Source organism: Caretta caretta, chromosome 2 (assembly GCF_965140235.1).
Source record: "Caretta caretta isolate rCarCar2 chromosome 2, rCarCar1.hap1, whole genome shotgun sequence".
In the NCBI taxonomy this organism is placed as follows: Eukaryota; Metazoa; Chordata; order Testudines; family Cheloniidae; genus Caretta; species Caretta caretta.
In genome coordinates, this window is record NC_134207.1 from 99,611,284 (window position 1) to 99,626,008 (window position 14,725).

General features: G+C 38.5%; 1 protein-coding gene across 13 annotated transcripts in view; it reads right to left on the reverse strand.

Annotated features, from left to right (window-relative positions):
* Positions 1-2,733: 2,733 nt before the first annotated feature.
* The window catches only part of NETO1 (neuropilin and tolloid like 1), a 93,539-nt gene continuing 81,547 nt past the window's right edge, over positions 2,734-14,725 (reverse strand). For 4 of the 13 annotated variants that reach the window (XM_075125329.1, XM_075125330.1, XM_075125332.1 and 1 more), the window contains exons 8-10: positions 8,773-8,886; positions 5,736-6,294; positions 2,734-3,277 (exon numbers count right to left, since the gene is read on the reverse strand). In XM_075125329.1, the coding sequence (XP_074981430.1) occupies positions 3,193-3,277; positions 5,736-6,294; positions 8,773-8,886 (758 nt within the window). In that variant the 3' untranslated portion in view covers positions 2,734-3,192. Of the gene's footprint in view, positions 3,737-4,464; positions 4,554-5,735; positions 6,295-8,772; positions 8,887-14,725 lie in introns of all 13 variants that reach the window. The other 9 variants (XM_048840121.2, XM_048840125.2, XM_048840129.2 and 6 more) reach the window with 7 other exon arrangements.

Sequence of the window (14,725 nt, forward strand, 5' to 3'; positions counted from 1 at the left end):
TCCCAAGCACTGTGCTGATTTGGGCTGCCCATGTCTGGGTGTTCTTTACCCCATGTAGGCTATTCTGGATGTTAGGCTGATTGTCTAGGTATGTCCGTCAGGCTCCTATCCCAGCAACAACTTCTCCCTTTCTCCGCTTCAGCTCCCACTGACAGCCTGGTTCTCAATCACACAGGCTAGGCAGTTTCAGCTTCCCCAAGCACAGAGCCGGTGCTCCTGTCAGTCTGATATGGGAACTGCTTTTCTCAAGAACCTCAAATGGAATGTGGGTTAACAAATGGGTTTACATTTATTTTTATATATTGTGGTAGCCTCTGTGGGCCCCAGTTATGAATCGGTAGATGCAGTAACATATGAAATTAAAAAGACACAATCCGTGCCTCATAGAACTTACCACCTTATAATATAATGAGAAACAAGAGGTGGAAACACAAACAGGTCCAAATTTACCATGGTATTGTGATGTTTAGTACAATAAACAGCAATCACAGCATCTTGATTCCCTAGTCATTCTCAATTGTTCTGTAGGCTTCCCATTAGAGGTGAGTTTTAAGAAAGGGTGTGAAGGAGGCTAAGATGGTGGCTTTACAGATTTTTATGGGGAGCTACTGCTAAGTGCAAGGTGCAGCATGGGAGAAAGCATGAAGGCACTTGTGAAAATATTCGTCTAATGGATGATGAAGACTGGTATCGCTGGCTGCATGAAGATAAGGCCAGATCAACAGCTTGATAATGCATTGCACTTCATACAAAGGGTAAGGTGAAGCAGTAGAATTTTGAGGTGAGTTGAGAGAGACAAAATTTCATTTGCTGAGTCAAGAACGGAGGAGGTAGTGGTAGTCAAGATGTAAGATGGCAAAGTCATGAAGGCCTGGATAGCAAGGGAAGAAAAAATGCTGTAGGAGACAAGGTAATGGTCAGAAAGAGAATTCTAGCAACAGTGGAGAGTGGGCAGGTGAGCTGATCCCAGTTTGTAGGTGAGGGCGAGGAGATAGGCTTAGTAGTCACATGGGAAATTTCTTTGTACAAAGTTCTTGAATTGCACAATTTTATAAGATCCGTGATAACTCAGAAAACTCTCCATTTTTGCTACCTTAACTGGAAAATTCTTGGGTGTCAACAGGGACCTACCATGTAAAGAGGGACAGAGGCCAAGCAAACACAAAACTAAGGCCTAATCCTTGTTTGCAAGAAAGTCATTCTGCAAAGCACAACAAAAGCAGATCTATACACAATTCTGAAATGTTCAATAGTTTCCTTCATGTTGGAGGGTTAGAGAGCATCTTAACACAGTCACTTGTGTGTTAACCAACTTATTACAGGAAATGAGTGACACCTACACATCTTCCCAACACCCTCCAGTAGTTACCCAGACTATCCTCCCTTCATTGTTCCTCTGCATGTTCCCCATATCTCCACCTTTCTTCCCTCTACACTTCCTTTTCTCCAGCAACTCCCAACCCTACCCCATCTCAGTTCCACCCACTTAGCGATAACACCCCAAAGATATTCATGGATGATGGGATAGTCACACATCTCAGAGCGATTTTTTTAAGTTGTCTGAAGAACCAGGGAATCAGATGGAATCCATTTCCACCTTGCTCCTATTTGGATGGCTTACTTTGCAACCATGAGTCCTAGAAACTTGCTTCTTTTGTAGTGACTTCTTTTATTTTAATGAAAGCTGAGATTCTGTGGACTTGGAACACGTTGTTTGGGCCAGGAAAATACATTGAAAGCCGTGATTGGTTGACACTATCACCTAAAAGGAAAAGGAAGTACAAAGCACTACATGCAACAAAAACAAAAACCCCTCAACTCTATCGTAATTCCACTTGGTAGAAAAAAAAACACAATGAGAAATAAGCAAGCTGGGTTGAGAACTTCTCTATATTAGAAAAATTGCACTGAGTTAACTAAATTGATTTAATTAAACTAGTGCAAACCTAAAATGTAGACACACACAAATCAGTTTAACCCTTGCTTATATCAGTGTAGCATACACCAGTAAGCTACAGAATTAAGTAAACTGATTTACCCAGAAGTTAAATCAGGTTAAGTGCATTTACATTAGGGTTTTACACCACTTTAACTAGATCAGTTTGAACTCTATTTAGTCAAACAGATGAAACTTTATTAATATAGTCCAGCCCTCAGTCTAGTTCTAAAAGGACAAATTTCAAGTTCACAAATATCTCCAACGCCACATTTAGCACTCTTGTAAGTATTAGCAGAGAAGCATAGGCAATCTTTTACTGCTGTCGTTTGTTTTGTACTTGTAGTGTGGATGTTGTATGTACAGCTGGTTGAAATGTTTTAGACAGAAGTTTTCTGTCAAAAATAGGCAGTTTTGTCAAACATCAAAGGTTTTTGTGGGAAAGTATGGATTTTGATTAAACTTTTGAAGGGAAAAAGGTGAAACATTTTGTTTTGGCAACATCAAAATATTTCATTTCATTTCATTTTTACTTTTACATAATATGAAAATATTTATTTCAATATACTATATCATATTTATATATTATATTTAATATTCCTTGTATATAATATAACCTTTTAATATATTATAAAGGGTGAAATGTTGGAGGGCGGGGGCAATTCTAAAGTATTTGGTTTGATTTTTAGTTCATGAAAGCTGAATATTGAGTATAACCTTGTAGAAACAGGTTTGGTAAATTTCTGTGTAAGGTTGTTTTGCTTCAGTGAATGAAAACATTATCTTAAAACTCAAGGTAAGAAATTATTATACATTGTTTTATGTATCTTTATATAAAAAGTTACAAGTAGCAAGCATATGACACAAAGAAATGGAACAGTAACAACAGTAATTGTGAATGCATGCTTTTTACAATGTATCTAATAAAAGGGATTTTTGCCAACTCAAATATTCAGTAACATACATGCAGATTATTTTCTCAGTGGTCAAATTCAGTCATTTTGCTAGATGCATATCCAACAAACATTTCTATTGAAGTGATTATGAATGGCTAAATACCTGGTTTCAATAAATTGTTCCTGAAATTGGGTATCTTACTTCGTAACTTTAATTTAAAAAGAGGAAAAAAACAAAAAGAAAAATGACCAATTATGATAATAATTAGAGTCTTATTGCCATCTAGTAATTTTACTCAATATAGTTTGCTGAACTTTATCATGATATGAGAAAAGGTGATCAGAGAGTCCATAAAACCTCTAGCTGGTGTTTCCATGGTCCATAGTTTCACATTTCATTGTAGCATGTTCAAAACCACTCAGGAGCGCACTATTCTCAAGCAGTCTATATAATGAAAACAATGTACATATAACAAAAGTTCAATGTAAAATCATCTTCTTTCACATATCACACAATAGACAAGCTGATAAAGACATAAAATGTATCATCTGAAATAATACTAACATAAAAAATAAAGCTAGGATAGTTTCAGCCAGGAACTAATTTCTTCTTCAAGTTTCCAGTAAATCTCAAAATGTATTGAAAAACTAAGGAGCACTTTGTGGCCAGCAACCAAATTACAAAAGAAACATGTTATTGTGCAATGGGAATATCTTGCTGAGGAAGTAAGAAACGTCTGTAACTCTTAGGTTTGGATAGAGGCAGTGGAATGAAATTTAGAAATATATCCCTTTTTTTTCCAGACAGTTGAAATAATTCACTCTAGATTTTTCTTTTCATAGTCCCCATGTTTGCATAAATAGTTCTTCTCTGAAAACAAAACACTGTTAAAATATTTTCTCCCTATAAAGGAAAAATATAGGTAGACAAATATATTTATCTACATAAAAAACATTAAAGCATTTACACTTTCTCCCTACAAAATAGATATAAACATCTGATTAACAATTGTATATATAACATATGTGTATAGCCTATGATCTAGCTGTAACTTCTTTATGAAAGTTGAGATTATATTTATTCAGATAAATGGTGGTGGTAATAAATTAATTTCAAATGAACTGCCTACTAAATGACAAGTAAAATGATTTGTAAATGGTAAATATTAAAATGACACTACTAACTCCCCAAACTTGAATGAATCAAATGAATTGACAACAGGTTGCTTCATATCTTCATAACTAAAATAAGTTAGGCTGCCAGGTTTTACATGCTGTATCACATGATAGGACTTTTAAAACGTAATTTTCATAAATGAAACATGAAACACCACATCCATGCAAAGCATCTGTCTTTATAATGTGTTAAAATGCAGATCACATTTAGCAGTGGGATGTTACAAAGCTATCAAGTATAAGGATTTTAATAGATTTAATGTTTAGTTTATATTGTTAAAGAAGTCATCTGCAATTTTAAATGCTCTCTATATATAGATATTCAAAACTGACTCTATATACAGAGACTTTAGATAGCTAGCATATATCATGAAAACTATCAAACTTTGTCAAATAAAACAACATATAATGAAATGCAACAGATGGTGCATGTGGCATTCATGTATGTTTACTTACCTTGAATTTGCCTTTTAGACCCTAGTTGTGTTGTACTCAGACTCATGTTTGCTTAGAGACCCAATGAGGCAGAACCTGGAATGTTATGGCTATTTCATTCAACATAATAATATTTGCATAGAAGAAAAGAAATATATGCATACACACACTTAATAAAAAGTATATATCTTGCTAATTTGATCAATTTGTACCAATAGCATCGAGCCATTTACACTGGCATGCAGCTAGATTAAAAAAAAACTGATGAGTTTTTCAGAGACTAGCTAGCTTAAATGTGTGCACAAACACACACACACACACACACACACACACACACACACACAAACCAACCAACCAACCAACCAACCAACCATGTAGGGCATATAAAACACAAAAGCGCAACAATATGTGCAAGGCAAAACACAAATACATATAAAAAGTTTCTGAGTGCTCTTTTCCAAATAAGTCATTCATAGGTGTTTCTGTTTTCCTTTTTTTTACTTGTAAACTTTTAATCATTCTTATTTACAGGCATTCAAGATGCAATACACAGTAAAAATAGCTTTTGTATTTAAAAAATGCCAGACTTCACTTTTTTTCATGGATTAGAAAGTCTCTTCTCAACAACATTTTTATATGTAAATATATAAGAATATTCTATAAGTACTGAAATGCCTCATTTTAAAAGAGAGAGAGAGAGAGAGAGAGAGAGAGATTAATGACAAGCAGTGATCTCATGGTTAATAACAGAAAAAATATTGTAATATTTTGAAAATATGGTCATTCAATTTGCAGAAAACAGTGTTTCATAAGAAAGGGGGTTTCCTTATCTCTGAAGTGTGTTTTGCATTGATCTGTCATGCACCAAAATAGGTCAATACTCCCCCTTTTTACTAATTTGGACTTTATTGTTTTCATGGATTATGGGACAATACTCAAGGCCACCTCTTAGCTATAAGGAAACCACATGCATGTAGCTCTTTCAAAAAACTAGATTTGATCAAAAACTTCTTTGGATTAGTAAAAATTGTGCCCACTCTTAGTTGAGGGGTGTGTGTGAGAGTGTGTGTGAGTGTGAAAGAATGAAAGAATAAATGAATGAACAGGGGTGAGGGGCTTCAGGAAGGGAGAAGGTGGAGACAGAGAGAGGAGAGAGAGAAAGACAGAAGAAAACATTATGGCCTAACCTACAAATAAAAGGAAATGTATAAAAAAATGAGGAAAACAAGAATATTTTAGGGGCAATCAAGTCCTTATGCAATAGTCTTCATCAAAAATCTATTGATACTGACCGCTGGACAGCTTTATCATGTCTTGACAGCCTGTGACTTGTAGTGGGTACCTCTTCAATTTCATCTATCTCACACGCATCTGCAGCATCTTGTGAGTAGCTATGCTTCATGACAAGAATATTTCTCCTGTTCATGGGCTGGATGAGGGGCTTTACAGGCTGGGGTTGTATTTCTGTCAAGATAGAAGCATCTCTTGTGCTGAGGTTACTACGGCTGCCCTTAGTGCTAGACAGTTGTGATCCACAGTGATGGTCATGAATGCATTTTGAAGATGATCTCCGCAGTTTATGATAATTTTCAAAGTCATCTGCAACATCCGCAAGGTCAGCTGCAGCCCCTGTCCCTCTAAGAGTACATAACTCATAGTGAGGAGGCTCAAACACCTCCTGGAATACTGTTTGATCAAAGTCTGTTTTCCTTTGGACAAATTTTTTACGAGGTTGTTTGATCTGTACTATAACAGAGATAATAAGGAGGATGATCACAATGCAAGAGGTCACCCCAATTACAGTCCCACTGGTATTGGTAAGTTGGTCCAAAATGTTAGCCTTTCTTTTTTCTGTGTAAAGAAGAAAAGCACAGCATTAATATCCGATTAAAAAATAAACGCAGCCATGACTGTTTTGATGCTTAGCATAACATTGTTTCTATTCTGTGTTTGAGTTTACAGAAGCAATTTTGTAAAAACAAATAAAAAATGGTATTAATCAAAGATAGAGCAATCATATAGCAATACCACAACCTTTCCCATTTGCCACATGATAATCAGAATGTAATCCAACTCAAAGATATGAAAGGCTAGTTTAGTTTTTAAACACTGTCTATAGTTTCATCCCCAAATCCCCATTGTATTGCAAAACAAATCATGAGTCTGCTACACAACACTTCTGTTTTACTTCCATCTCCCCTCACTAGATATAGGAGATTGGGAAAGGAGATCAATGAAAGCAGGACTAGTTTATGCGGTTTTAAAAATAAATATTTCTTTGCATTTGGAACTCATCTGAACTCCTAATATTGATGAGCTGAGCTGATGGTATTCAAAGATTGAGCTGAATCAGGAGAAAATGGAGGAGCTATTCAAAATAAGGTTTCCAGGAAAAATCCTCTATCAGCCTTTATTTATTTTATTTCCTAGAACCATGTTAATGAATATGATCCTTCAGAACACCACTGGCTTCAACTCAAAGGTTGATCCTACACACTACCCATACCTTTCTGTGGGCTGCCAAGTGCCAATCTCGCCCATTGTTAATACAGGGAAGAAAGAGAAATTCTCCCTGCCTGCTAAAATATCTGTCCCAGCATTAAAAAGGTTCAGTGAACTCTCAGAAAGAGAATTTAATGTCATCTCCCCCTTCTGTGTAGTTCTCTGTGGTTTGCTTCCTAATTTACAGGTGCCTGGGTGGGCTGATGGTGGCACTCAATGGGAGCTGAAAGAGTTCAGCACCTCTCAATAACAGAAACTTTAGGTACATGACTTTCAATGGGAAATTGTGAATAATGTTTAACTTTTAATTCAGCCTCATTTCTACTGTCAGTCTAATGCATAACAGATTGGTGTTACTTCAAAATCAAAGGCATTCACAACGAATCAGTGACACCCACTGCTTGGCCTGCAGGCACCTTTTCTTGTGGCCTTCATGGTATTTAAAGTGATGCTTCACTCCCCATTGGGCTGCTACTGGAGGTTGGTTCCCGGGTCCTCCAACCAACTGATGAAGACCTGGCAGCAGTACCAGATTCAAAAAGCAGCAGCACTGCAATCAGCCTATTTGTTTGCTGGAGCCAGCAAATCTACTGCTCTAGTAAGAAATATAATGGGAAATAAATAAAAAATATGCCTTAGAGGTAATGGTACAGCTTCAGCATGGCACTTAAACGAGGGTAGATGAGATTCATTCTAGAAATTAAAGGGAGGAGTGGGTCCCCCTCCTTTTTTTTTAATTCATGAAGAAAAAAGAAAAGCGATATAGCTTTCCCCCAACTGTAAGCCTAGCTTCTGCAAGGCATATTACTCATTTTAAGTGTTTCGTTGTGTTTGTTGCCGGTATGAGTTCATTTACATTTTATTTTCTTTCCCTGCTTGTCAGAGGATTTTACAGACTTCAGTGGACTTATAAGCTGACTGTTAAGCCACCCTCATTTTTCCCCTTGATTGGTTCCTAAATTTGGCTTATCTCATGTTTGCAGGATCAAATCTGCAGTGGCAGAATAAGCAAATGGTGTCCACAGCCTCAAAGGAGAGTTAGTTAAATCATCTGAAGAAAACAAATGCTGAATTTTTCAAAAGTAAAGGGAATCTGACATAGGCCACTTGGAAACCAGTGCCACCACCTGATCAAGAGTGCCAGTCTGTCTCCACGACACAGACGTCATGCCTGCTTTCCTGTATCTATTTTTTACATTTCAACTTGACTGGGAGATTATACATGGATTTGGCTGCTTGATACAGAATTACTCCTGCTGCGCCTGGGGTTTCAGGGCTGCTGTTGTTAGCAACAGGCATCACAACTGGAAAAACTGATTTCAAACATGATAAGGGATGCTTTCCCCCTACTTCCCCAGCCATCCACATTGATGTCAAAGTAGCTAGTGATAGCCGAAAGCTTTCTTTCTCCTCCTCGCCCACTTCATAAAAGAGCAAATAATGTTTATGCCCCACCTCCTGCCCCACTACTGTAAAGGTATCGATGACATGGACTCCAAAGTTGAGTAACAGACTAAACCTCACATATACATGCAAGAAAGCACGGGACACAGAGCCCAAGAAATCAGAGAGCCAGCCAATGGGTCATAACCTATACAACCAAGTCAAAAGCAAAGCAAAATGGCAACATTTTAGGCAAGTTCACCAGTGTTTCCATCCCTCTTCTTTCTCTCAGTTGGCTGCTGTATACTGCCCCTTATTTGCTCTTGCTTGAAGCCTTAACCCGTAGGTCTGGCACATAGGTTAATAAGTCACTGAGAATAATCATGCTGTTCCCTACATAGTTAACTATCTTGACAATTCCAGTTCTATATACCTATAAATTACCTTTACAGTGGTTCTCATCCCAAGGATACACACAGTTCTGGAGTCCATTGCAGACCAATGTATTATTAATACACATATTACTATGGCAAAAAAACGAGTTGGCTTCACAGGGGGCTAAAAACAAAAAGAAGGAAAACCAATATTAAGCAGTAAATCACTGACCTTTCAATATTAAGAACACCTAGGAATGATCATAGAACATCAGGGTTGGAAGGGACCTCAGGAGATCATCTACTTCAACTCCCCCCTCAAAGCAGGACCAAACCCCAATTTTTTCCCCAGATCCCTAAATAGCCCCCTCAAGGATTGAACTCACAATCCTGGGTTTAGCAGGCCAATCCTCAAACCACTGAGCTACCCCTTCCCCATGCTGTAATGTTAAACAGCAATTAGCTGTATGACAGAGGATCCTCAGAAGCAGTAATTCTTTATTATACTAGTCGCACCACTCAGCTCTCAAGTCACACACAGCCTACCAATCTGGGGCACAGGATTTCTCTCATGTTTAACATGGATTGGACTATTGCCCAATTTTTTTTATTCTAATAAATATTTCCGTTTAGAATGTGTAGAAACTCAGTTCTAGATACAATACAGGTGTCAATGAATTAAGAGATTGATCTACCTATGTACTTATTTGACACATATTATCAGCATCTGAAAATAGACATTCCACAGGAGATAAAATACCCTGAATGATAAGAAAGGAGAACTACAATGCAAATTCACCCTTCTGATAACACATGTACAAAGATTATAAAGCTCTATGAGCCAGGAGTAGTGCATAGCTCCCCAAAGGTGCATAGGCTGGTGAAATCAAGTCAATACTACTACTAAAGCCTCAGGATAAAATTTGATCTGAAGGCCATATACTATCAGTCTGCACATGCAAAATCAATGCCATCAATAGAAATTGTACATGCTTATCAATGAACTATGTTGTTCAACTGCTGAAAGTCCTCGGGTATTAGGCTGGTAAGAATTCTCCTTCAAAATGCTTTAAAATGGTAACATTAAAAAATGTTTAATGCTACATATATTAAGTGTCATTTCAGTAACACTCCTTTTATTAAAAAGAAGAAATTCAAAGAACTATTGAGCATTTTTTAATGGCAACTGTTTAGTTATATCAGAGTAAAACCAATATAAACACACTGGTTTCAGCAAATGTTTGTGCTTACATAACACCGAAATCATTTGCTTAAAAAACCTGAAAGTTGTTAAATGATCTAATCACGTTGATTAATCTGAAAGGATTGTGATGGGCACAATAATGACTTTAGAAGTCAACTGCTGTTCTCGTGACAGCATGTGTCCTATTTTTTTTTTTTTTAAGTAGGACTTATGGTCACACACATGCTTGGCATTCAGACAGACGTATTTTAGAGCAGTTGCAGATTTACAAACTCAGAACAGTACAAAGGATTTATACTGTGGAACTTCATGGCTTCCTATATCACACAAAAAGAAATCCACTAGTTAAAAAGTGCCTAAATGCAGATTTCCATAATTGACTGTCACGGCTTCTTCAGAGCTGTTACAGTCTGTTAAGCAAATAATAAATGTTATCAAAACTTGTACATTTCCCAAAAAATACAGTCACCCAATAGAACATAATAGCTATAATGTGTATTTTCAATTTTAGCACATACACCAAAAGCCACTTAATTAGCCAAGCAGATTGTAATGACTCCAACAGAGCAGGTATGCTCCATCAGCTAAATAATATGCCTTTTAAAAAAGAATAAATATTTATCTGTCTGATCACTAATATGTATTTCTGTGATAGCACCTTAATGTTTTTAAAAGATCCTTCATGTTTACCCTCAGACTTTCCCTTCCTTGTTTTCATCATTGTATTGCTCTTTAAAAAAAGCCAACCCTATAAATTGGTAGAGTTAAATGTATAATACATGTCAAAGTACAGCTGGGTGAAAACTTGGCCTATTTGGCTTACAGGGTCTCCAGGGGTTGGAGGATCTATTCTTCTGTTTGACTCTTTGACGGTTCCACCCCAACGACCATTTGAGTTTGGAATTTAAACACCATATTTCAAAACCAAAGTTCAGCTAAGCTGAAATGGCTGGATTTCACTTGGCTTCCACAGAAAACCAACAGACAGGAGCAGCTTTGCTAAAATCTCAGCTCAGTTTGCTCAAAAGGCTGGGGAAATCTTCCCCAACCTTGCCATGGCCCCAAGCTGAGTTTTAAGTTTGTTACAAGAAGGTTGATCTTCTAAATTAGACAGAAACATCACAATAGCTGATCGTAGGCTTGAGAGCAGCAAGAGGAGAGACTGTGTTACAGTAGCACATACCTGCTGGTAGGGATGCACACCTAGCAGCAGATATGTGCTACCTCCGCAGTCTCTCTCTCTCTCTGCTGCTAACCGTTGTGTGGAGCCACTTGGCGGTGAGGGCTGGTGGAGACTCCATGTTATGTCAAACAGTTGCCTCCATATGAGATATTACTGCACTTGTACATTATAGCATCAGCCAGAGATCCCAATCAGAATAAGGCACCCTGTTGTATTGTGAGCTGTACACTGTATATATACAAAGACAATCTCTGCTTCTAAGAGCTTGTGCTCCAAGGGAAAAAAATTCACACAAGAGAAGTCTGAGCAGCCAATCATGCTGAGGTGTGTGGATATATAGCAAGGAAGAAGTAGAACACTGGGAAATGGGACCAAAAAAAGAATAGATGGGGAGAGAAGAAAACAGAAAGGGAAAGGAGAGACAGTAAGAAGTTTGAAACAACAAATTAGAATAATCAAAACCTATGGTGAGAAAGGAACAGAGAAACTAGTCTCAGAGCATGGAGAGAAAGGTCTGAAGCAGAATTCTGTCCCTGAGGGTGTAGAGACACTTAGACGCCTATGTCTTTGTTCTGGCCTTAGTAAATCCTAGCTGTTGTGGTCCTAAGCACCAGAGAGGAGACTAATGATGGAAAATCAACCCCCATAAGGGAAATTTGAGGAGCAGTTTGAAGGAAGAACAGTATGTCACAATGCACAGAAAGAGAGGCAGATCCAAATGTGAGAATGTGGGGGAGGTGGATGGGGGGCGGGGGGAAGATAAAGACTACCAGTAGGAGATAAAAGCAGCATTAAGGAGTGAGAGGAGAGCATGGGGTACAACAGAAAAAAAGCTAGGTAGAAGTGGTGGTGAAAAGAGGTGAGAAACATGAAGGCTAGAAATGAATAGGTTACAGTTGTCAAGGGATAGGCAAGACAAGCCTCAGTGTTCTCAGCAATGAGAAAGAGGAAGGTAAGGAAGACAGTGTGGTTTAGAGAAGTGGCAGCAGATTTTAGAAAAAGCAGCAGAGCCTGGACATGTGGGGGGAAGAATAGTGAGGGAGTAGAGGACATCAACATTAGAAACTTTCGTGACAGGGAGGGTAGAGGAATTCTCAATTTTGAGAAAGGTGGTAGAAGACAGTTTTAGAGGAAAGAAAAATTCACTTTTTAATATATGTAAGGTTGACATAGTGGGACACTCAAAGGGACACTTAGGAGATATGGAAGTGGATGAGATCACCCAGGGAAAAAGTGAAAAAGGAATAGATCATGGACAGAATCCTGAGGGATGTCAACTGAAGTGAGGATGGAAGAAATGAAGAACCACTAAAGCAGGAGTAGGACAGAGTTTCATGACAGGGGTTAGTTCATGGTGTTGAAGGTAACAGAGAGATCTAGAAGGAGGAGCATGTAGAAGAGACCTTTAAACTGGACAGAAAGGACATCATTAGTGATGGCCCTACTGAGGGCAGTTTCAGAAAAGCAGCAAGGGTGATGAACAGGTTAGAGGCTTTCAAGGTGAAGGTGGGACTTCGGTGTATCAAGAACCGATATGTTAAGAGGCTTAAAAGTGAAATGGAGGAGGAACTGAGCAAGGGTTTCTGAAAGGCAGAGGAGATAAGAACAAACAAAGGAAAAGAGAAAGGAGTAAGAGGTTGAGAATAAAAGAAAGAAAAGCTGAGTGCTGGAACTCTGGAGGAAGGAGGAAGCAGGTGGAGGATAGGTCATGGGGCTAAATGTATAGAGAAGCAGGACAGCTTCAGAGCCAGTCTGGGTGAAGATGAACATAGTAACAGCAATCAGAAACCCAAATGTAACAAACTCATAAATCTAAAAAATAAGAATATACACCATGTTTTAGATGTTTAAATTAGTTTGCTCCTCCTCTGCTTCCCTGAACCTTTGGGAAGGGATAAAACAGTAAATTAACCTTTAGGATTTTTTGATTAGCGGTTCTTGTGGGAGCAAAGGATGGGATCTAGCAACACTGAGGGCGTATCAGTGCCCCAGATCACAGGGGAAGTTGCTCCAGAGCAACTTCTGCATTTTAAAGAGACACAACAGAGGAGTTTCTGACGCTCACTACTCCAGAATGTGGGCATCTCAGTCACTCCAGAAAGTAACAGAGTGGACTAGGGATGACTAGTGGACTAGTGAAGAGATTTAGCTGGTCATTAGCGTCCCCTGAAGAAGATGGCAAAGAAGACAGAATGAAGATGGCATCAGGTAGAGTGGGATGGTTGATTATAGGTTTTGGTGGGATACCTAAATGTTTCAGAAATTGATCATGAAAAAGATCAGAGTTCAGGTTGTATCACTAATGTTAGGGGAAATTTTAAATTTAGGGGTAAGTTTTATTGCTCACAAAAAGTAGCTTTTTATATCACTGGCTACAGCTAAGTGCAATACGACAAAACATAGCACACACTTCTCCACACACCTCTGCAAATGCTCCTGCAAAACGCTTGCTATTCCAGACTGGAGCCTCTCTCAGCAGACATCCAAGTTAGGTGTAATTTCATTACCATTCAAGAGTTTCATTTGGGAACTAGACTGGAATACCCACACTCATTTTTCCCCTGCATCTCAGAGCAGATTTAGATAAAGATCTGTCAAGTTTCCTCCCCCACTCTGAACTCTAGGGTACAGATGTGGGGACCTGCATGAAAAACCTCCTAAGCTTATCTTTACCAGCTTAGGTCAAAACTTCCCCAAGGTACAAAATATTCCACCCGTTGTCCTTGGACTGGCCGCTACCACCACCAAACTAATACTGGTTACTGGGGAAGAGCTGTTTGGACGCGTCCTTCCCCCCAAAATACTTCCCAAAACCTTGCACCCCACTTCCTGGACAAGGTTTGGTAAAAAGCCTCACCAATTTGCCTAGGTGACTACAGACCCAGCCCCTTGGATCTTAAGAACAATGAACAATCCTCCCAACACTTGCACCCCCCCCCTTTCCTGGGAAATGTTGGATAAAAAGCCTCACCAATTTGCATAGGTGACCACAGACCCAAATCCTTGGATCTGAGAACAATGAAAAAGCATTCAGTTTTTTACAAGAAGACTTTTAATAAAAAATAGAAGTAAATAGAAATAAAGAAATCCCCCCTGTAAAATCAGGATGGTAGATATCTTACAGGGTAATTAGATTCAAAAACATAGAGAACCCCTCTAGGCAAAACCTTAAGTTACAAAAAAGATACACAGACAGAAATAGTTATTCTATTCAGCACAATGCTTTTCTCAGCCATTTAAAGAAATCATAATCTAACACATACCTAGCTAGATTACTTACTAAAAGTTCTAAGACTCCATTCCTGGTCTATCCCCGGCAAAGACCCAGCATACAGACAGACACAGACCCTTTGTTTCTCTCCCTCCTCCCAGCTTTTGAAAGTATCTTGTCTCCTCATTGGTCATTTTGGTCAGGTGCCAGCGAGGTTACCTTTAGCTTCTTAACCCTTTACAGGTGAGAGGAGCTTTCCCCTGGCCAGGAGGGATTTCAAAGGGGTTTACCCTTCCCTTTTATATTTATGACACGCCCCCCAAATCTCAGCTAGGGTGAAACACTGGCTGGGATTTCTTCCTGGAGCTCTAGGAAAAACAGAGTTAATAAGACACATGCATCTCTAAATATACTACCAAGTACAT